This window comes from Myotis yumanensis, unplaced genomic scaffold (assembly GCF_028538775.1).
Source record: "Myotis yumanensis isolate MYYU_CA2020_CCGP unplaced genomic scaffold, mMyoYum1.0.hap1 SCAF_5, whole genome shotgun sequence".
NCBI lineage: Eukaryota > Metazoa > Chordata > Mammalia > Chiroptera > Vespertilionidae > Myotis > Myotis yumanensis.
The window spans coordinates 80,527,667-80,549,511 of NW_027223756.1; the positions used below are offsets into that span (position 1 = coordinate 80,527,667).

Sequence of the window (21,845 nt, forward strand, 5' to 3'; positions counted from 1 at the left end):
GAGACAGGAAAAGGAAGCTGCGGCCCAGAACATGCCATGGGGCACTGCAGGGTAGGCAAAAGCCCCACTGATGCCAGATCCCCAAAAGGCAAGGGGTGTGGCACCTACAGATTCAGTAAAGGGCAGGAGAAGCTGGAAAGGGGAAGGGAGGAAGACAGGGAGTGCCTGCTAATGATGGGCAAGAAGTTTGTTTACTTGTGGGATGATGAAAATGTTCTGGAATGAGAGTGGTGATGATTGCACAACTTATGAATACACTAAAAGCACTGAACTATACACATTAAAAGGGTAAATTTTATCATGTGTGACTTTTATTTTACTAAAGCAGTTATTAAAAAAAAAAGAAGCCAACATAGAGGCTGTACTTGAACAACAGCCCTGGGAATCATCCTGCCACCCACCACCACCCCAGGCACAGCAGTTTCAAGCTTCCCTATGGGGAAATCCAGGTGATTCCATGTCTCAGGAGAAGAGTCAACTGTCTGGAAGAAGCTAAAGCCTACAGTATAAAAACTGGACCCAGAGTAAAGCCCTCCTCATTTAGAAAAACACTGCGGGTTTGATTCCCAGTCAGGGCACATACCTAGTTGTAGGTTTGATCCCTGATCGGAATGCGTACCGGAGGCAACCAATCTACCTTCCTTCCTTTCTTTCTTTCTTTCTTTCTTTCTTTCTTTCTTTCTTTCTTTCTTTCTTCCTATCAAATCAAATCAAATCAAAATTTTTTTAAATGTCCTCAGGTGAGAATTTTAAAGAAATGTTTGAAGTCCTGGCTGAGCCTCATCCCTGGTTCAATGTCTCACTTTCACATCTCTCACTTTCACATCTCTCCTTATCTCTCTTCCTGTCTCTTTAGAAATCAATTTAAAATCTTTTAAAAAACAAGAAGCTGGAGTCATTGTCCTCAGGTCTAAGATATGCCCCAAAACAAAAATAATTTTAAAAGAGAAAATAAGGGAATAAGATAGGGCTTTTTGTATAAATATAGTACTGATAATTTTTTAATTCCATGCAAAGACTAAAGCCAAGGAAATTTCCTAGAATGTAGAGCAAAAAAACATGTTTCTTAAAAGAAAAAGGTGAGACATGAAGAAACAATTCAGAAGGTCAAACAAATGCTAACAGCAGCTAATATTTATAAAGCACCTACTGTGTGCCAGGTACTATTATCAGCACTTGATACATATTAATTCATTTAATCCTTACAACAACCTTGAGGCAGATACAATTCTTTCCATTTTACAGATAAAATATTTAGACAGAGAAGTAATAACCATCCTAGAAAGAGAAAACAGATAAAATACATAGATGAAAAGAAATAATCAAAGATAAAAGAAAACTTTCTGGAGCTAAATGAAGGACATCACAGAAAAAAACAAAACAAAAACAAAAAAACCCTCAGAACCAATATCTTAAAAAGTAGCTTAAATGCTTCTAGAGAAAAAACAGGTCATTTACAATAAAACAAGAACCCAACTGCATCAGACTTTTCTGAAGACTATGAAGCAAATACTTTCAAAGCTCTAAACGATAGTAATTCTCAAACTAGAATTTTATACTCAGCCAAACTAGCACCCCAGTGTGAGAGCAGAATAATGGTACTTTCAAACATACTAGGAGTCAAAAAGTTCATTTCCCACTTACCTTTCTTGGGAAATGTCCTAAGTAATCAATCCCTTAGGATATTACTTGTGAAATTCTCCAGAAAAAAACAAAACAAAACAAAACATAAGGTAACAAATAAATCCACTCAGGAGAACAGTAAAGGAACATCCCAGCGGGGTGACTAGAGAGGTGGCTTTGAGAGGAGCCAGGCCTTGTTAGAGGAAGGAAGACAGAGAGAACCAGAATGAAATATTCAGGGCAGGAAAAATCCATTGACTAAATGAAATGATTGAGGATAGAAAAAAGTGGAGGTATAATGAAGACACAATGCAACAGGAGAAAAGGGAGAAGCAAAGGGGTATTCAAAAAGTTAGGGTCCAAACATGAAGCAAAAGACCCAGGACTGAATTTTAACCAAGAATGATAAAGAAAGAACCCATCTGCCTTGACATTACCTTGAGTGTTCTTCTGTGAGTGACCCAGAGTTCAGAGAGAATGAATGAAAACCTGGCATCCTGACTAGCCCAACAGTGAACAGAGTCAATAAAGTCAATACTTCTTACTGGTTTCCAGCTTTTAGTCAATTTCTGATCCTGGAGTGAAAGTCTCGGTTTGAGTTAACAACTTTAACAAGGTCAAGGAGGGGTGTTAAGATTCAAGGAAAGAGAGGGGTGCTCATGTCCTTCTCTTCCTAAGCAGAAAATCAGAAGATACTGACAGAAGCTGGCAGCGCCTACCTAATCCTTTCAGCACCAAGGAGATAGCAGCCAACTGTAGCAGGACACAACTCAGATGAACAAGGTAAGTAATATAAATATGTTAAAATGGTACTAAAGAGAAAAATAAAATAGAAAAAAAGGCCAGGAGCATGTGGCTATTTAGGTGTTTTGAACAAAGAAACTGTGAGTTAGACCTGGCAGCCAGAGGACTTGTTTAAAATGGGTGACAGGGAGCCTTTGTGGAGAATCCAAAAGGTAAGCAGGTAGGCTCATTATTTAAAGTCACAAGGACAATCACCACAAAATGAATCACTTAACTATAAAACATTTAGAGCAGATAGTGAATAAAAGGAGTTGGGAGTTTAGTATAAAGTCTAACTTTTCATGCTGGTAAATAAATATTTTTTAAATTTGAAATCAAGAATTAAGAAGCCAAAAAATAAAAAAAATTAAAAAAAAAGAATTAAGAAGCCAATTCACTTCCACTAACTTAAGGCATTCAGGAAGAACGCAATCAGGAAAAAACTAGAAAGACTGGCCCTGGGGAAATGTGAACAGTGATGGCCTGAGAAATGGAAACTTCCCAGCTGGTACATTCCTATTATGTGTATTTATCTAATTTTAAAGATACCTTTTAAAGTACATAACGTATAATTTCAGAGCCAAGAGTCCTGTAAGAAATTCATTCACTCTTTTTTTTTTTTTAATCTTCACCCAAGGATATTTTTCCACTGATTTTTAGGAAGAGTGGAAGAGAGAGGGAAAGACAGAGAGAAATATCAGTGTGAGAGAAACACATCGATTGGTTGCCTCCTGCATGCACCCTGATCAGGGCCCTGGCCAGGGGGAGCCTGCAACAAGGTATATGCCCTTGACCGCATCGAACCTGGGACCCTTTAGCACGCAGGCCAATGCTCTATCCTCTGAGCCAAACCAGCTAGGGCCTCATTCACTCTTTAAACTGTTCCATTTTTCATTGACAACTGGCAGGGTATAATCCAATCAAGTTTTGTTCAACACAATAAATAGCCAACCAGACATTTACTATTTCACACAGTGTGAGTAGACTTGGCAAGCACCATTCAACTACTAATTTAAGTTCTACCCGCTAACTGACACTAAGAAAGTGGACCTCACTCATCACCCATTTTCTTGGAGCTTGGAACTCAGAGACTATGCTGCTTCCACATGACCATAAGTGGGATACAGGGCCTCTCTGAACCTGTTTCCACATCTACCTGGCAGGAATTCTGGGACATACCATGTCGCAGGGCTGTCATGAGCACAGCACACAGACCAGTGAGTGCTTGGCAAATGCAGACCACTATTAATATTACTTCTAGTAGCTGCCTGGTTAATGACCCTGTAGGAGCAAAAATGAAATAGTTTAAAGGTGAATGGATATAATCATCCTGAGTCCACTGGGAGAAAAGGGAACAGGACAAGCGAGGGAGATGGTGAAAGAGCTAGAGTGGAAGCTGCTAGGGAAACAAGGCGGGCCCAACTCACAGGAAAAAGGCAGCCAGTTTCTACTCTGCTGTTAAAGCTCAACAGTGGCCCTAGAGGACTCCCAAGTGAATGGGCATGGCCGGGTGCCAAAAGAAACAGGCAGCGCTACCACGCAGGCCCCCAGGCCAGTGTGTGAACCACTGCTTTAAGTACAGGCAGCTTACCTGGCCCACTGGAGGCTGTTTCCCCATCTGTAAAAGAGAGTTATGGGGAGAATGAATCAAGGCCCTGCAGGAGCCTTAGCTGGTTTGGGTCAGTGGGCAGAGGGCTGGCCTGTGGACTGAAGGGTCCCAGGTTCGATTCCAGTCAAGGGCACATGCCTGGGTTGCGGGTTGATCCCCAATAGGCAGCCAATCGATGATTCTCTCTCATCATTGATGTTTCTATCTCTCTCTCCCTCTCCCTTTCTCTCTGAAATCAATAAAAATATAAAGCAAATGACCCTGCAGGAAGTGCTTGATAGTGCCATGTATTATTATTATTATTATTATCATTATTATTATTATTAATAGGTGCTTTACAGGTATCTGCTGTCAGTAACATGTCTGCTCTCCTACAAGCAGCTCAGAGAGAAAGGAGAGAAAAGATTCGGGAAAAGAGAAATGAAGGAAAGAAACAACTGAACGCTGACAGAAGAAACCAGAGAAAAAGAAATGACTACCATGCCAGTAGGAATCTCAGGTTGCCTTCCCTTCTTAACCAGAAGTTTCTACTTCTGTAACGTAAGTCAGCTACTTGCTGACCCAGGCCCAGACCCCACAGGGTCTGTCCAAGCTGGCTTCCGGCTCAGCCCTGGGCACCTAAACCCTGTCCTGCAAGGAGAGGGATCAGCAGTGCAGCAGTGGCTCCCCAACCCTGAAGCACTTTGCTAGCAAAAAGTCCTTCATGCCTTCATCGACACATCCATTCCAGAAATATTTATTGGGCCCCTGTGACATGCCAGGCTTCACAACGGGGACTCAATGATGAGAAGAGCAAACATGGCCCCACAGAGCTCATAAGACGGCTACCAACTATGTTCCTAAGATCCCCGTCAAATTCCCCAGGAAGTGTTCTCTGATCCCCTTCCCTCTGCCCTGTCAGACTGCCAGGTCACAGGAAATCCGAATCTTCGTGGAAAGCGAGAATGAGGCACTTGTGCTCATCAAACAACAGTCTGAGAGGTGACACAGGAAAGGAAGACATAAGAAACAAGATAGTGGTGAAATGAGCACCTTTTATGCTTTGTCCCCCCTCACAAGTATCATGAGTTATTAAAATGGCATCTCTCATCAAATGTAGGCCCAAAAAGCAAGTCCTGATTACTCACCAAGTGGGTGTAAACCACCCATTCCCACCCACTGGCCACTGACTATGTTTTCTCTGGAGACTTCTCAGAGCCTGAGTCTAAATAATGACATGAGACACAGTCATCAGTTCCTTTGGGTTTTTCCTACTATGAACTCCAGAGCAAAGGAGCAGAAGGGAGGGAGGGGGACCTTTACAGGGTCAAAGAAGGACCAAGTGCTGGCCGGTAAACTTCTCACTGGCATGCCGAGGGGTGCAAGCCAGAACCCCAGAGCGTGAGCCCGCCACCCCTGGAGAGAAGGTGAACACCAGCCTTGCAAGGAGTGACGCAAACTGTTGTCACAAACTGTTGTAGGCACTAGACCCTGTGGGGCTGCCTGGCTGGGAGGGGAGGGGGAGCCAGGGGCCACTCACCACGCTTGGGCTTGGGGAAGCTGTCATGCAGCCAAAAGACCACCTTCTCCACGAAGTGCTGGATTTCACATTGCTCGGGGCCGCGGACGAACACCATCCAATCGTGTGTGAACCCCTCCGTGGTGGGCTTCTTGCGCAGTTGGGCCCGGTGTCCCAGCTCTAACTTGACCTGGACAGTGCACTGGTGGGAGAAAGAGGCGGGCATGTGGTCAGCACAAAGCCCAGAGCAGGAGATGGCCAGCTGTCCATGAGGACCAGGTACTGTGTGCCTGTTTTACACATCTCCTCCCCTCAGCAAGCCCAAGCCATGGCGACGGCTCCTCTCTACCCTCCCCCTCACCTGCAGTTCCCTCTGCCTTATGTGCTCCGCCCCTAGGCCTCCCCATGGCAGGCTCCTTCCTGTCACTGAGGTCTCGACTGGACTGCCCACCTAATATGAAACCACCTACCACCATCCCCATCACTCTGTCACATCATGTTTTAGCATTTTTCACTATCAAAAGGCATCTTACTAAAGGTTTGTTTATTTGCTCTAACACTGGCTCTTCGGGGATGGCTCCTTGTCCAGAGTTGACATCCCTAAGGTCTCCCAGAATATACTGATACAAGAAGTACGACTATGCCCTGGCCAGTTTGCTAAATGGTTAGAGCGCCAGCCTATAGACCGAGGGTCTCGGGTTTGATTCCCGGTCAAGGTGATGTACCTCAGGAACCAATAAATGTGTCTCACATTGATGTTTCTCTCTCCCCCCGCCCCTCCCTTTCACTCTCTCTAAACATCAATGGAAAAAATATCCTCAAGTGAGGATTAAAAAAAAAAAAAGAAGTGCGATTACCTCCTTTTACAGATGAGAAACCCAAAGCTCCAAGAGTGCGCTGCTAAGTAGCACACACAAGGGGGCCCAGTTGGTAGGGAACAGGGCCCAGACTCAAATCCAGGTGTGCGTCCCCAAGGGCCTGTTCCTGTAGCCACTCTGGCAGCTTGCCTCCCTGGTCAAGCCTCCCACACTCCTTAATTAATGCATTTTCATTCTCCCTTGTCCTACAGAATGCCTCCTGGAGAACAGAGACCAGCAGAGTCACCCGAGTCATCCACACAAATGGTGGCTCCGTTTTTTTGTTAATCCTCACCCGAGGATATTCTTTTTCCATTGATTTTCAGAGAGTGGAAGGAAGGGAGGGGGAGACAGAGAGAAACATAAATGTGACAGAGACACATCGATTGGTTGCCTCCCGCACTCACCCCAACTGGAGCCTAGGGATACAGCCTGCAACCGAGGTACATGTCCTTGACCAGAATCGAATCCTCACCGACTAAGCAGGCCAACACTCTAACCACTGCGCCAAACCAGCTAGGGCTGGTGGCTCAGTTTTAAAAGCAGAATGGTGAGAATGGAGGGGTGAGGTTGAAGCCATCTGGGGACAGGTTCCAGGCGGACCTGCAGCCCCAGTAGTCAGGCTCCATTCATTATGCTCACGTCTGTCACTCTGCCCTGAAACATAAGGCAGCTCATGCTGGTTCCACTCCACTGGATACAAAGCCACAAAACCTCGAAGCACTGGCAACATCTTGGGGGAGGGTGGGTGTCAAAACACTGCCAGGGAACCAACTGTAAACAGCCATCTCCTCAGTAAGAGCCTCCCAGACCTCCCATAGATACAGCTTGACACCTAGTATCAAATGCAGGAACGATACAAAGAAGCAGAGGCCAAGTGCACACTTGCTCCTAAGTGCTGAGATAATCAGGAGCAAGTCGTGGGTGCGTGGATGCCACACTCCCCAAACAAAGCTCCCCTGTGATGGGCTTCCCTGCCCTCCCTTGACCAGAAATCTCCCCCTGTTCACTGTCTACCCTCTTTTTCACCCAACCCACTGATGACATGTGTCCCTTTGGCCACAGTTCCTCTGTACCTGCCTCTTCTCAGGAATTCAGCAACCCGTTCAGTCCTCCCTCCCTCTTCACCTTCTTCTCACTGCTCAGTCTCTGCGATGAAAGCAGGGCAGACAGACAGATCCTATCTCTCAGTTTCACAACTTTCCACGGCTCCCCACACCCTCAGAATGAAGTCCAAATGCCTCAGCACACTGGCAGTCTCCCACCTGTGTTTCCTCAAGTCTGAGATGCTCATTATTTTTCACTTTTTAACCCTTCTGAGGTCGGAGTGTATTGTGTAGTCCATGTATAAGTCACACACCCCCAGCGCCACCAAGATCCACACATGCAAACACACAAAGAAGCTGCTACTAAGTCTGTGGTGTGCCCGAAAGGCTTGGAACTGAGGAAACACAGAAAATGCACACCACTTCCGATCCAGCTGAGTAGGATGCTAGCATCCCAGAACACACGCAGAATGTCTACTCCTGTCTGTCTCTGCTCCTTCGAGCCTGCAGCCTGTGTCCTACTCATTTCCCTGCTGATCGAATTCCACTCATCCCTTCAACCCCAGCTTGAGTGCTACTTTCTCCAGAGCCCTTTCCGACTGCTGTGCCCACCTGGTCCTGCTGCAATTCCTGGGCTGTTCACTGCTGCCTCCCCAGGACTACATCTCCACCGTCCTTCTAACCCAGGGGTGGGTAAACTTTTTGACTCGAGGGCCACAATGGGTTCTTAAACTGGACCGGAGGGCCGGAACAAAAGCATGGATGGAGTGTTTGTGTGAACTAATATAAATTCAAAGTAAACATCATTACATAAAAGGGTACGGTCTTTTTTTTTTTAGTTTTATTCATTTCAAACGGGCCGGATCCGGCCCACGGGCCGTAGTTTGCCCACGGCTGTAATCTAACCTCTATCTTGGAATCACGGTACATGAGGCATCAACTATACTTAATGAATCAAACTAGAAGGCCTTCCTAGATCAATGAGTTCTAAGTAGTGCTTTCCAAGAGGAAGAGCCAATAAGAACTGTGTTAAGAATTAAAGGATGGTCCCGATATACAGGAGACCTAACAGAAGCTCTGGGTAACTTAATGAACAGCTGTAAAAACAGGGCAGGAGTTCCCCCGACACAGGACAGTCCCTGAGGGGCTCCTTTGGAAACGAGCAAGGAGGGCCTGGGCAATCTGTGCAGTCGGGGCTGAAGGCAGAAAAGAAACAAGTCCACATAAAGGCAACCAGAGGGTGTGGCTAAAAAACGAGGTTAAGTTGAGCCTGAAATGGGAGAACTCACAAGACCTCAGGGTGGACAGAGGAGAGCAAAGGAGGCTCAAATAACTCTGAGACCCAGGTAGCTGGGATGCTCCTGGGATGGTGGGAGGGATTACTGGGCCTATTCAAGTGGAAATACCTCACCTAAAGCTAGAGAGAAGGGGCCACACATCTGGATAAACATGTAATGCTCAAATCAACCATATGCATCTGTCTGCACAGTGCCGCACATGGACAACATGCAACATAAACAAACCCAAGCAATATTTACATTATCCCGAAAGGCTGTAATCACCATCTACATGTCCATGTGTGTAAGAAACTCTGCCTTTCTGTCCCACCTGCTTCTACACTGAGAAATCGGGAGACAATCCCTGGATTGTTGGGAGGGTTACTGGTGGAGAACTAAATACATACAATCATAACAATAATTTACTGGCAAACAACTTTTTGTTCTTTGGAGTTAACTCCTGCGTAATGAGATGCCTCCTCAGATTCTGTTATTCACCAATCCAGCTGCCTTTCCAGCATTTCTGATTATGTGGGGTTCCTACCCAGGGCACACAATCAGCAAAGCAGTTATTGTGAAAGAATAGAGGCCACAGTTCCATCAGAAAGGGGAAAATGGAAGCACCAAAAATACACTCCACAGGCCAAAGTAAACAAACAGGAAGGTTCTGAAGCAGCGGTAGGTCATCTCTGTAGCTGGCAGGCCATGTCCAAAGCTTGCTGGGCAGCGGCATCTGTGCCCTAGAGGCTGGCATAAACTCAGCCTCCACACCCCCAGGTTCAAGGTACCAATAACTGCAATACAATGATGCACTCAGGAGAGGATCACTTCCCTGAATGCTGGAATCTTCTAAAAAATAAAGATGGTGGAATAACACAGATTGTGGGCTATTATACATATGACTCACTGATTCAGTAAGACATTCAAGCGACACTGAACTGGAGGCAAGCAAGAAGCTGAGCCCTGGCCAACTACTCTGACTTGTCAAGTCATAATAATTTACTAGTATGGCTAGGCCAATTTCACTTCCAAGGATTCTGCTCCTCCCTTCCTTACTCTTCCTGGACTCCTTCCCTGTCCATTAGAACCAAATAATTGAAGCAAATTAGCTATTTCTCTAGGAAGGGTAGCTGGCTAAAGGGGTTAACTGTTGGTTAGGGAAACCCGCCTGGGAATGAAGAACCTCACTGTTCAGCTGCATGGAGGCTCTTTATGGGACCTCCAGAGTGGGTGGCTGGAAGTGGCCCTGTAGGGCTCTGGAGTTCTAACCTAGCTTCAGTTACTGCCATGTCCCAGCATCTTGGGGACCACTTTGCCACACACTCGCCCAACAAAAACCTGGAACAAAGGGGAATATTTCATCCCAAAGACCAGTGGATGAAGATGGCGCAGCACACGGGCTCCAAGGGCCGTCTGGGGACAGTTCACCATGGGCAGAGGGCCTCAGCGGGCACTGCCCTCTCTCCAGGCCAACTGGCAGAGGGCACTTGGAAAACAAGGCCAAACTCCTAAGTCCTACAAGCCAGGCAAACAGATCCTGGCTCTCCAGGAATTTCACTGGAGCATAGAGCCCCCCACCCCCGAGGGGGACTTGAATGACCTCCACCTGGCAAAGAGAAAGAGCCAACCTGGTCCCAACAGCTCCACTCCTTCAATGACCTTTCTTTGTCGGATCCTTTCTGTACCCTGTGAACCCTGCCCTCAGCCTGGGCCCCAGAAGGCAGTTCTTTAGCAACAAATTTATCTGTAAGATTTTCCCTGATTTCTGGTGGGAATTCTCAACAGATGCCCTTTCCTCTGGGAATTCACACTTCACTGAGTGGCATAATTAAGCCTGGAGTTTGGCTACAGCATCTAATTCCCACAGATGTGACAATCCCCTCCCCTCCCAGAAAGATAAAGCACCCAAGAGCATTTCCCCTCAGCAGTCAGGATTGATTTTGCCAGGTCTAACTGGCCCCAGCAGATCGCTGGCAATATGGTCCACACTTACAAGAAATGGGAAAAAGTACTGGTCACATGAAGTGACAGTGACACAAGACCAAATAAAATACTCTTCGCAGAACTCCCTCCAGACCCAGTGGGGGGCTCTCAGAAGCAGCCACAAATGAATGTGAAAAAGACAGAAAATGAAGGATGGCCCCCAGTGACAATCCTCTCAAGAGGAGGGCAGCCTGCCCAGAGGGGGGAAAGAACCAAGCTGCATGAGACACTAGTCTTCTAACTGCTGGTACACAGGGGGATAGCAGCCAGCACCTGCACCCCTCTTCTGACTCTGTCCAGCCTTGTCCCTTTCACCAGGGGGGTAAGGTTAATGATAAAGGGATGAGAGGGAGCTCAATGAATGCTCTCTGGAAACTCTCTAAGTGTGCAGACCATGTGCATATGCAAATAAACCTACAATCCTTAGTTTTCAGGTTCCTGGGAAGACAGACCCTCACCAGCCCTCCAGGAAGGCTGGGACAGGGTATATATTACATATGCAGGAGATGCCTGCAGACATGTAGATGGCAGGGTGTCGTCCAAGTTCTCTAGGGAGCAGTTCGGGGAATTTTTTTTAAACACTACAAACTCAATACTAAAGGCAACTGTGGCCAGGGTAGGTGGGCCTGGTTACAAGGAGCTGATAACTAGTCACTTTTATTTAACGAACAATTAGCAAAGCTTATTCAAAATTGTATTACATGGACATAAAGGGAAATAGGACTCGGGTCCCTGCCCTCAATACTTTACAACATAGTTAACTTCAGGACAGAAACTTGGCATGCTGACTTTCCAACCGATAGTTTCAGACCTGGATGGAAGAAAATCCAGTCACTCATGTCAGTGCTCTGAACAATTCCAAACATTTCTCTGCAAGGTCTCGGTAAAGGAGACCTACCTAAGAATGCCACTAAGGCCTGACTCCTTTTGGGGCCTCTCTGAGCCTGCATTTACACATCTGTAAAATGGGCCATCACCGTTAGAAACAAACCTCCCCTTCCGGAACAACAGAGTATGGTCACAAGCAATTGTTCCCAATTTCAAACTCAAGAGAGAACCTTTTGAAGAATCAGTATTAATTCAACTGTGATTCAATGGGTTGGCCATCCACCCTTGGTGCCATGCCCAGTGCTTCTGTGAAGAAAGGACACCGTGGTCCTCTGGAGAACAGAATCACCCAGACACTGACACCCATTCTAGTTCCTCAGGCAGCCCTTCCCCATCCTCCCAGCATCTGCTTGGCCTTTAACCACGCCTGTTCCTTCCCTACCATCCTTGGAGATAAATCACACACCTAATGAGCAAAGATCTGCCCCCTCCCCACTCCCAAAGTACATGGCCTTCTCCCCCCTAAAAAACACACAAAAACCAAATCCCACAGACATCGGATGTGTAAAGTACAGGCTTGGAACCACAAAGACTTTGCCTACCCATGGGGAAAGATTTTGATGCTGAGAAGTTGGGTGCCCAGAGCAAAATGCAGAATTGCCTTTCTTAGCTGGGTTGAAACTTCTAGAGAACACAACAGGAAAGTAAAGAGAAGCAAAGACTCCCAAAGCTGGCGGCCCTTCAGGAAAAATCCTGTTGTTCCTCATCAGGCGGAGGCACTTACAGGTCTGGGGCATCCTGGGAGAAAAAGGCAAGGCTGAGACTCTGCGGGATTCAAAGCCTTTACCACACACCAGAAGTCGTCCTGGGACACTGACCGCCAACTTGCCTACTTGGTTAGGCTCCCAAATTTGCATGAAAACACACCAGGATGGAGAATCAGTCTACGTGTGACACATCCTTTCCTTTAGGACCAGTTTCACTTGCAAATACTTCTGCAAGGATCTAGACCAGCACGGTCCAACGGACCTTTCTGCCATCTCTCCATGCTGCCCAGTGAGGGGGCTGACAGGTCAGCAGTAGACTCACTGGGCGCTGAAAATGTGACTGAAGCACTGATTTTTTTTCATTTTGGTTTGTTTAACAAGCCACAGGTGCTGGTGGCCACAGTGCTGGGCAATACGGATCTCCCTCTCTCCAGTGTGTTCACCAGTCCACTCGGTCACAGTTTCACCATTCCACTTACATACATGACAACCGTCCAGGGGGAATGGACACTCTTGGGCCTAAGACATCTTCCCGGGGAACCTGCATGTCAGGCAAGAAGCAAGAGTGACATTCTACACCCATGCAGTGCCCAACAAGCCCTTTCCAGAGGTGGGCTTTGTTGAAAGTGGACACTGAAGGTATACCTTGTTTTGTTTATAACTCCATATGAACTGAAGGCAACAAGCTCTGTACCTTTAAGGGAACTGAATTCACACTACACTGTAGAGCTCCACTATTCAACTGTGATAAACTCTTCCTTCCCTCTGAAAAGAAAGGTAGTAACACCAAAACCACAAGGGAAATCATAGTGAGAGGGTGCCACAAACACAAGCCTCAACGATCCTGTGCCACCACGGGCGGCCAGGATGGGCAGGGGAGAGGTCTCCTGCCCTACACCCCAGAAACCTCAGAGACACAGCGCCTTACCAGACAGAGCCGCCTCAGTGGCGCCAGCAGCCAGGGACGCCTCAACCTGCCCTCGATAATGGCAGAGATTTCAGCTGCCACCCCCACAGCCCCACTACGCCTTTCCTGGCCTCACGCCCCTGGAAGCCAGGGACAGCAGTGGAGGATGAAGAAATAAATGATCCTATGCTGGGGGCCCTGGGTGCTGAAGAGGAGAAAGCACAGAGCTGGGGAAGGGGGCGGGGGGGGGGGGGGGGGGGGGCTCAGAGGCCAAAAAGGCCTCAGGTTCACCAGAACTGACAGGACTGGCTGTTTCCAGAAGGAAGGGAGGGGGGCCATGGGGAGAGTTTACAGAAGTTAGGGAACCACCCGGGGCTTGGAGCAAGGCTCCAGGTGCACACTCGAAGATGCTGGGGAAGACGGGAAAGTGAGGTGTGCTGGGAGGTGGGCACTGGCGGAGAGTCACCGCATCAGGCTGGGGAATGGTGGAACGCAGTGCAAGACTGAAAGTAAAGAGAGAGGCCCAGGGGTTCCAGGGAGACTGCAGGTCTGTTAAGGGAGGTCAAATGAGGCTGGAGGACCCACACTGATGAGAGAGATCTGGGTTGGGGGACAAGGTGGGGAACAGTAAACCAGGGTTCTAGGGTCAAAGAGGGCCCAAGCTGCGGGAGAGGCATTTGGTGCCTGAGGGGTGGGGGCTCCAGGTCAAGAGCAGAAGCTGCCAGGTGGTAAGAGAAGAGGGTCTGAAGGTGAGAGTCAGCCCCTAAGGCACTGGGGACTCGGGGAGTGAGCAGGGCCTGAAACCAGAGGGACTGAGGCAGCAGATAAGGCAAAGGCACCTGAAGAAGCCACCCCAGACCCAAAGGGGGGTCATTCAACGCAGGCCTGGGTCCTTGTGGGCAAAGACCCGGGTCCTGGCCGGGCTTTGAGGACAGATGGACACTCGGGCTGAGGCAGGAGCAGGATCAGAGGGGAGAGAGGGCTCAGGCCTGAAAGACGATGAGCAGTGTGAAGGCTTAGGGTTCGAGAAAGGAGACGGCTGCAAACCAAGGTCCCAGGGCTCTGGGGGGACTCAAACCCAGGCCACAGTGTAAGGGAGAGAACAGGCAGCAGGTTGGGGACTCAAGGAGCTTGAGGGGACTCGGGGCCAAGGGTCCAGAAGGGAAAGGAGACTCAGGCCAGCCCAAAGGAGAAAGGGGGTACAGGCTGGATCCGAGGAACCTGAGCGGCCCTCAGGGCGCTTGTGGGGACTCTGGGCTGCGTTCCCGAGGGACGTCCCAGAGGGTTCTTGGCCGCACAGGGGTCCCAAGGGGCGTCCCGGGAGGCTCTGGGCGAGGCCTGCCCGGATCCTCGGGAGGGTCCCAGGCGCTCCAGCCAGGCCCGGGGCGGGGATGGGGGAGGGGCGCCCCTGCCCCACATAAAGGCTCGGGGAGCGGCAGGCGCGCACAAAGCGGGGCGGGCGGGCGCCGGGAGGGGGCGGGGAGGCCGGGACCCAGGAGGGCCGGGCGGCCGGACGGAGGGAGGGAGGGAGGGGGCCAGGCGGACGGCGCGGGCTGCGCTGGGGCGGCGCGGCCGCTCCTCACCTGATTGTCCATGGCTGCCGCCCAGCCCCGCCCCCGGGCCCCGCGTCGCTCGCCGCCGCCGCTGCCGCCGCTCAGCGCCTCCCCGCCGCCCTCATTGTCTGTCAGGCGCCGCCGCCGCCGCCGTTCCCGACCGCCCGCCCGCCCGCCAGCCCCGCGGAACCGGAAACCACCGCCAGTACGGGTCGCGCACCGACCCCGGGCCCCCGCGGCCGACTCGGGGCCCGCCGCTCCGACTGACAGCCGCCTGGGCCAATCAACAGCATGGAAGGCCGCTCGTGGGGCGGGTCTTCCGGCCTGGCGCGGGCCGGCCGGGCGGCTCTCGGAGGGACGAAGTCCTCAGCCAATGGGAGGCCAGGACCGGAGAAGCGGGAGGAGGCGGGGAGGGAGGCGCGAGGCGAGTCCGCTGGAGAGAACGCGAGGTGTGCGCCGCACGTGGAGGGGGGCGGGGGCGGGACGGGCGCGCCGCGCCTGCGCACTGTGGCCCGAAGGGGGGCGCTGCCTGGTGCCGGGAACCTCGCGGGCCAGAATCTCCCCAGGCTGGAGATGTGGTGTCGGTTTCCAGCTCTGGGGAGGGAGCCCCAGGGACATTTTTGTTTCCTGGTCGCGTGCCGCTACTATGTGATGGAATGAGCTCTGAAACCCATTAATTTTCTTATCTTTGATCCGCACTGTGGCAAGCGTAGACAAATGATTTCTCCCCCTAAGTCTCAGTTTGCACATCTGTAAAATGGGGTCAATAAAAAAAATGGGGACAATCATAGTATGGCGTGATACTAGTTGATGCTAATTTGGATGATGCAAATTTGAAATTGTGCTGCATTAAAATGATCAAGAGGGTCTCAATTTAACCCTCCAAAAACAATTTTGAACTTATCTATGATCCTATAATTTCACAGCTACTTGTAAATTATATTTAGATTGGATATAGACACGTCCCTCCATCTTTTTCACGATCTTGTAAGCCACTTGCCTCTCGGACATTACTAGTATTAGGACTTCTGCCTGCGATTTGGGGAGCCTTGTGCGGTTATTTAAATTCCTTTTTATAATTACAAATTTATTTGGGGTTTTGTTTGTTCATTTGTGGGAGTTTTTCCTTCCACTTCTCATTTAAATGTCAAAGTATTAATTAGGTGGTATGGCTGGTACTTTGCGCTGAAGAACATGGGGAAAAAATCAATAACGTTGGATTGTCATGAAGTCCAGACAAAAACTCTGAATATCAGATTGCTATAATAACACTATATTTTTTAAACTAAGGCAGGGTGTGCTGGGGTGAGTGAAATGGAGATCATGCTGAGAAAAAAGCACTAGCTACTTTAGTGTTGATACAACTTTAATGGTTTAACATCCTATAACCGGTTGTAAATTGATCAGTGGGTCTATGTGGTCCTTGAACGAGCATGCTCAGCATCACCTGGGAACTTTGTTAGAAAATTCTGGCCTCCCTATATTTATGGAATCAGAAACTCTGCGTGTGTGGCAACACCCAGAGGTTTGGTTTAACAAGTTCTGCAAATGATTCTGACACTTAACTTTCAAAACCACTGCTCCAGGTAAAGAGACAAAAATGAGACAGGTAGCAATTTGTCTCTTACGGAAGCTTGCAATGAAGAACCTTTAAGCTACAATTGTTGCAAAGAGCCACCTTTTTTAAAGTTCAGACGGGGATACTAACTTGCAGACTGGGTTAAATATCACTGAACTCCACTTAATAACACTTTTTGTTGTTACTGTATCTAGTTTTATGGTTATTTTTGATGTGTAACAAATGACTTCTTAAAAGTGACACAATGTTTCCTATCTACATCAGTGTAAGCAAAGAAAAACATAAAACAAATAGTAATTTGAGCGTATGGTAGAAGGCATGATTGATACATGTTATCTCGATGTTACAAGTGCTGAAATTGATACATAGAGGGAGCTATAAGTGGACCCAAGTCCCACAGCTAGAAAGTAACATTTTGAACGCAGGGAGTCTAGCTTCTGATCTCAGACCTACTACTACGTTGTGTCTCTATCGCACCCTAGCGGTCAGGTTTATTAGCAGCCAGAGAGAGCACTTGGCACTTACTCCCCTTTCACCTTGTGTAGATGGTTCAGCCCACGGAGATTTTTTTTCTTTTTAAATGCAGCATGTTCCCTGTACCTCTCAGATTCCTGCCAGCCACAAATGTACACACAGCCACTCATAGCAATATTGAATATGACCAAGCAGAGCCCAGTGGCTGGTTGGAGACCTACCTCAGATTAACTTCAACTCAGAACAGACCTTAACTGTCACAATGGGGCTTTGGGCCCTTAGCCCACAGGCCATGGAGAGCTACGAATGGTTTTGGAGCCAACCCAGACTATGTGCAACAAGGTATTTCCCCCAGAAAAGGGCAGTACACTAAACATTGCAATTTTTCTCTCTCTTAGTATCATTCTCCCTTTTTCCTGGCAACAATCCCTGGTCTGGGGGCTCTTCCCAGCACCAATATGAGCCTGTGAGGCACCTTTGTATGAATATATAAAAAAATATTTTTTTATTGATGTCAGATAGGAAAGGAGAGGAAGAGAGAGAGAGAGACATCAAAGATGACAGAGAATCATTGATTTGCTGCTTTCTGCATGCCCCCAACTGGGGATCAAGCCTGCAACCCAGGCAAGTGCCCTGACCAGGAATTGAACCATGATCTCCTGGTTCATAATTCGATGCTTAACCTCTGGGCCACACCAGCCAGGCTCAATTTTTAAATTGCAGCCCTTCTAGGAGAATGCCAACTCAAGAAGGGCATAAGGCTTGAGGGAGGGCTTCAGCCCCCACCTCCCCCTTTCAAACAGGAAGGAGGAATGAGGCTCTTACCCTCTCACGCCCCCCAAATTCCCCTCCTCTTACCACAAGAAAGCATGTGGCCAGTCAAGCACTAGCCAATCAAAGGACTGCATCCCTCTGGTTACCAGGATTTTTTTGGGGGGTGGGGGGGGAGGTTGGGAGGGCCATGCTCTAAGACCAGTACAGAATGGCTCTGGGAGCTTTATTAAATCTTAATTGAGGTAAAAATCACATAACATAAAACTAACCATTAACCATATCGAAGTGTACAATTCAGTGGCATTTAGAACATTCACAATGTTGTGCAGCCTCCACCTGTATCTAGTTCTAAAACATATTCTTCACCCCAAAAGGAAATCCTGTACCTTTTAGCAGTCACTCCCCACTCCCTCCTCTCAGCCTAACTACCACTAATCCGCTTTTTGTCTCTATGAATTTGTCTATTTCTGGACATATGAATGGAATCATACCATAGGTGGTCTTTTGTGTCTGGCTTCTCACTGAGCATCATATTTTCATGGTTCACTCATGTTGTAGTTTGTGTCAGCGTTTCACTCCTTTTTAAAAAAAAATATATTTTATTGATTTTTTACAGAGAGGAAGGGAGAGGGATAGAGAGTTAGAAACATTGATGAGAGAGAAACATCAATCAGCTGCCTCCTCCACACCCCCTACTGGGAATATGCCCGCAACCAACGTACATGCCCTTGACCAGAATCGAACGTGGGACCTTTCAGTCTGCAGGCCAACGCTCTATCCACTGAGCCAAACCTGTTAGGGCCGTTTCACTCCTTTATATAGCAAAACTAGAGGCCCAATGCACAAAATTTGTGCAAGGGCCTTGGCCCTGGTCCCCACCTGCTGCTGCCGCCGCCAGGGGCCTCTGCCGCCCCTGCCACGGCCCCTGCCCACTGCAGCTTTGTCCGGAAGGAAGGACATCCAGAAGGATGTCCAGTCTAATTAGCATATTACACTTTTATTATTATAAATAGTACTAGTGGCCCGGTGCACAAAATTCATGCGGGGGAGGGGGAGTCCCTCAGCCCAGCCTACACCATCCCTAATCGGGGACCCCTTGGGGGATGTCTGACTGTTGGTTTAGGCCCAATTCCACAGGGATCAGGCCTAAACCAGCAGTCGGACATCCCTCTCGCAATCTGGGACTGCTGGCTCCTAACCACTCGTCTGCCTGCCTGATTGTCCCTAACTGCCTCTGCCTGCCTACCTGATCGCCCCTTACTGCCCTCCCCTACCAGCCTAATCTTGCCCCAATTGTTCTCCCCTGCCAGCCTGATCGCCCCTAACTGCCTCTGCCTGCCTGATCACCCCTAACTGCCCTCCCCTGCTGGCCTGATCTTGCCCCCAACAGCCCTCCCCTGCTGGCCTGATCTTGCCCCCAGTTGCCCTCCCCTGCTGGCATGATCTCACCCCTAATTGCTCTCCCCTGCAGGCCTGATCTCACCAATTGCCCTCTCCTGCTGGCCTAATCTCACCCCCAACTGCCCTCCCCTGCTGGCCTGATTGTCCCTAACCCCCTGCTGGCCTGATCTTGCCCCCAACTGCCCTCCCCTGCTGTCCTGATCGCCCCTAACTGCCTCTGCCTTGACCCCACCACCATGGTTTTGTCCAGAAGGAAGTCAGATGTCCGGAAGATGGCCAGTCAACCCGGTCTAATTAGCATATTACCCTTTTATTAGTATAGATAGATTATATAGGATAGGATTGCTTAAATGGGGGTTCAGGGAGAGCCTTTTTCAGCAGGAGGAGATGCTCTTGGCAGACAAAAATACATAATCTCTATATCTGGACTGATAGCCAGCCATATGCACTATACCGCCAAACTGGTCATTAAAAAATTGAACCACTTTCTTACACCTTACACCAAATAGCTGTTGCCCTTAAACAGCTCCTCAGCCCCCACCTTAGGTTCTGCCTTCGAAGTTCACCCAGATTAGTTTCTGACTGGTTGGTTTCTATGCCAGTCAGCGTCAAAAGCTCCACCTCCTAGGCAGCCATTGGCTCTTCGCAGTTCACCCAAATTTGGTTCTGATTGGTCAGTTTCCATGCCAGTCAGCGTCTCCGGGCCTATCTCCGGGCCTGATCAGAGAGGCGGGGCTGATCAGCAGCTGCCCCAGTCTGCTGGCGAGGCCCAGAGAGAGAGAGAGGCGTGGCTGCTAGAGAGGCCCTGAGAGAGAAGCAGGGTCTGATCTGCTGATCAGCCCCGCCTCTCTCTCTCTCCGAGAAGTCAGCAGTTCAGCCTGCTCGCCAGTCCCCGCCCACCCGAGTCTGCTGTGCGCACAGCCTGGTGTTCGGTCATCCCTTCGGTCATTTTGGACATTACGAACCCTGGCTCTTTATATATATATATAGATTCCAGGTTATGATACACCACATCTGGTTTATCCACTCTCCATTGTTGGGCATTTATATTGCTTTCCACCCTTTGGGTCTTATCAATAATGTTTCTATAAACATTTCTGTACACACATTTGTCTGAATACCTGTTTTTAATTCTGTTGGGTATATTATACCTAGGAGTGGAATTGCTGGATCATATCAAGAGGTGTGACCCTGGCAAGTTGCTTGCCCTCTTTGAGCCACCTCTATAAAATGAGAATATTCCTCTCTGTCTGAAGTGGTGTGTGGGAGGGGGGATTATTAGATTCAATGAAGTGCATCATGGGCATAGAGCACATGGTAGCAACTCAATAAATATGAGTGGCCCTTTGTCTTCAATGTCCCAATCTCTCCAATGAGTTAGATGGGCTCACCTCAACTCCTTTTGGAATGAGGCACTCCTAGGTTCCAGTTAGCATGCCTGACACCCATCTTTTCCAGAGAATATCAAATGGTCCATGGGTACAAAAACCCATGCAGGGTCCCCAGGTTAAGAACCTCTTACTCGGGGCTCTCCTTTGGTTACTAAGCTCTGGCAACAGCTTCCTTTCAGTTGCTCCAGTGCATCCCCACCCCCAGGAGTTTCCTCTGTCCAGAATGGCCTTTCCCAGATCTCACTATGATTGGCTTCCTCTCATCATTCTGATCTCACCTGGAAAGTGCAATGACCACTCACTTTCCATTTAAAAGGGCTGCTCCACCACGCCCTGGTTCTCCAGAACGTCACTGTGCTCTATCTTTTAGGCAGATCCATCAGTGCCTGGAATTGCCTTGTTGGTGTGTCTTTTTATCTAACACTAGAGGCCTGGTGCACAAAATTTGAGGGGAGATCCCTCAGCCTGGCCTGTGCCTTCTCACAGTCCAGGAGCCCTCGGGGGATGTCCATCTGACAGTTTAGGCCCGCTTCCTGCCACTGCCGCTGCACTCGCCAGCTGTGAGCCTGGCTTCTGGCTAAGCGGTGCCTGTACACTGACACCAAAAGGCAGCTTCTGCATTGTGCGTCTGCCCCCTGGTGGTCAGTGCGCATCATAGCGACCTATCATTCTGCCGTTTGGTCGATTTGCATATTAGCCTTTTATCACATAGGATGTGTCTCCTCATTAGGGCAGGGACTTTGTATGTCTTTGTTGTCTTGTGTCCCCAGGGACTGGCGTAAGACATATAGTAGAAAATGTATATTTGTTGAAGAGATAAATGAGTGAATGAATGAATAGGTGGGATGATTTGAAGAATGGTGGGATGATTTGGATAGATGAATGAATAGACAAATGGATGGCTAAATATGGACAGATGAATAATCCTATCTAATAAAGAGGGAATATGCTAACTGACCCTTGCCGTCGCAAAGATGGCGGCACCCACAGCCAATAAGGAGGGCATATGCTAATTGACTGTCCCACCCTCAAAGATGGCGGCGCCCCCAGCCACAAGATGGTGGTGCCCAGTCCCCTCGGCCGCACGCCTGCCTTGGGAGTCCCCTAGTCCCCTTAGCCCCCCAGCCTCCCAGGGCCAAATTGAGGCACAGGCAAGCCTCAGATGGTGGCTGCCCAGTTGCCCAGGGCTGGCCAAGGCAGTGGCAGCAGCAGAGGTGTGATGGGGGTGTTGCCTTCCCCTGATCACTGGGTCGCTTCCTGCGCCTGAGGGCTCCTGGACTATGAGAGGGGGCAGGCTGGGCTGAGGGACACCCCCCTCCCCACCGTGCATGAATTTCATGCACCAGGCCTCTAGTGGATAAATAATTGGATAAATGGATGGATAGAAAGGTGATTGAATGATTTGGATGGATAAATGAATAGACAAATGGATGGCTAAATATAAATGGGTGGGTTAATAGAGGAGAGGGATAGATAGTTAAATAAATGGATAGAA

At 48.9% G+C, this 21,845-nt stretch overlaps 1 protein-coding gene across 4 annotated transcripts in view; it reads right to left on the reverse strand.

The window, feature by feature from the left end:
• MLLT1 (MLLT1 super elongation complex subunit) overlaps positions 1-14,890 on the reverse strand; it is an 89,683-nt gene extending 74,793 nt beyond the window's left edge. For 3 of the 4 annotated variants that reach the window (XM_070415934.1, XM_070415932.1, XM_070415933.1), the window contains exons 1-2: positions 14,762-14,890; positions 5,535-5,715 (exon numbers count right to left, since the gene is read on the reverse strand). In XM_070415934.1, the coding sequence (XP_070272035.1) occupies positions 5,535-5,715; positions 14,762-14,773 (193 nt within the window). In that variant the 5' untranslated portion in view covers positions 14,774-14,890. Of the gene's footprint in view, positions 1-5,534; positions 5,716-14,761 lie in introns of those variants that run through there. The other variant, XM_070415935.1, reaches the window with a different exon arrangement.
• Between the last annotated feature and the right edge of the window lie 6,955 nt (positions 14,891-21,845).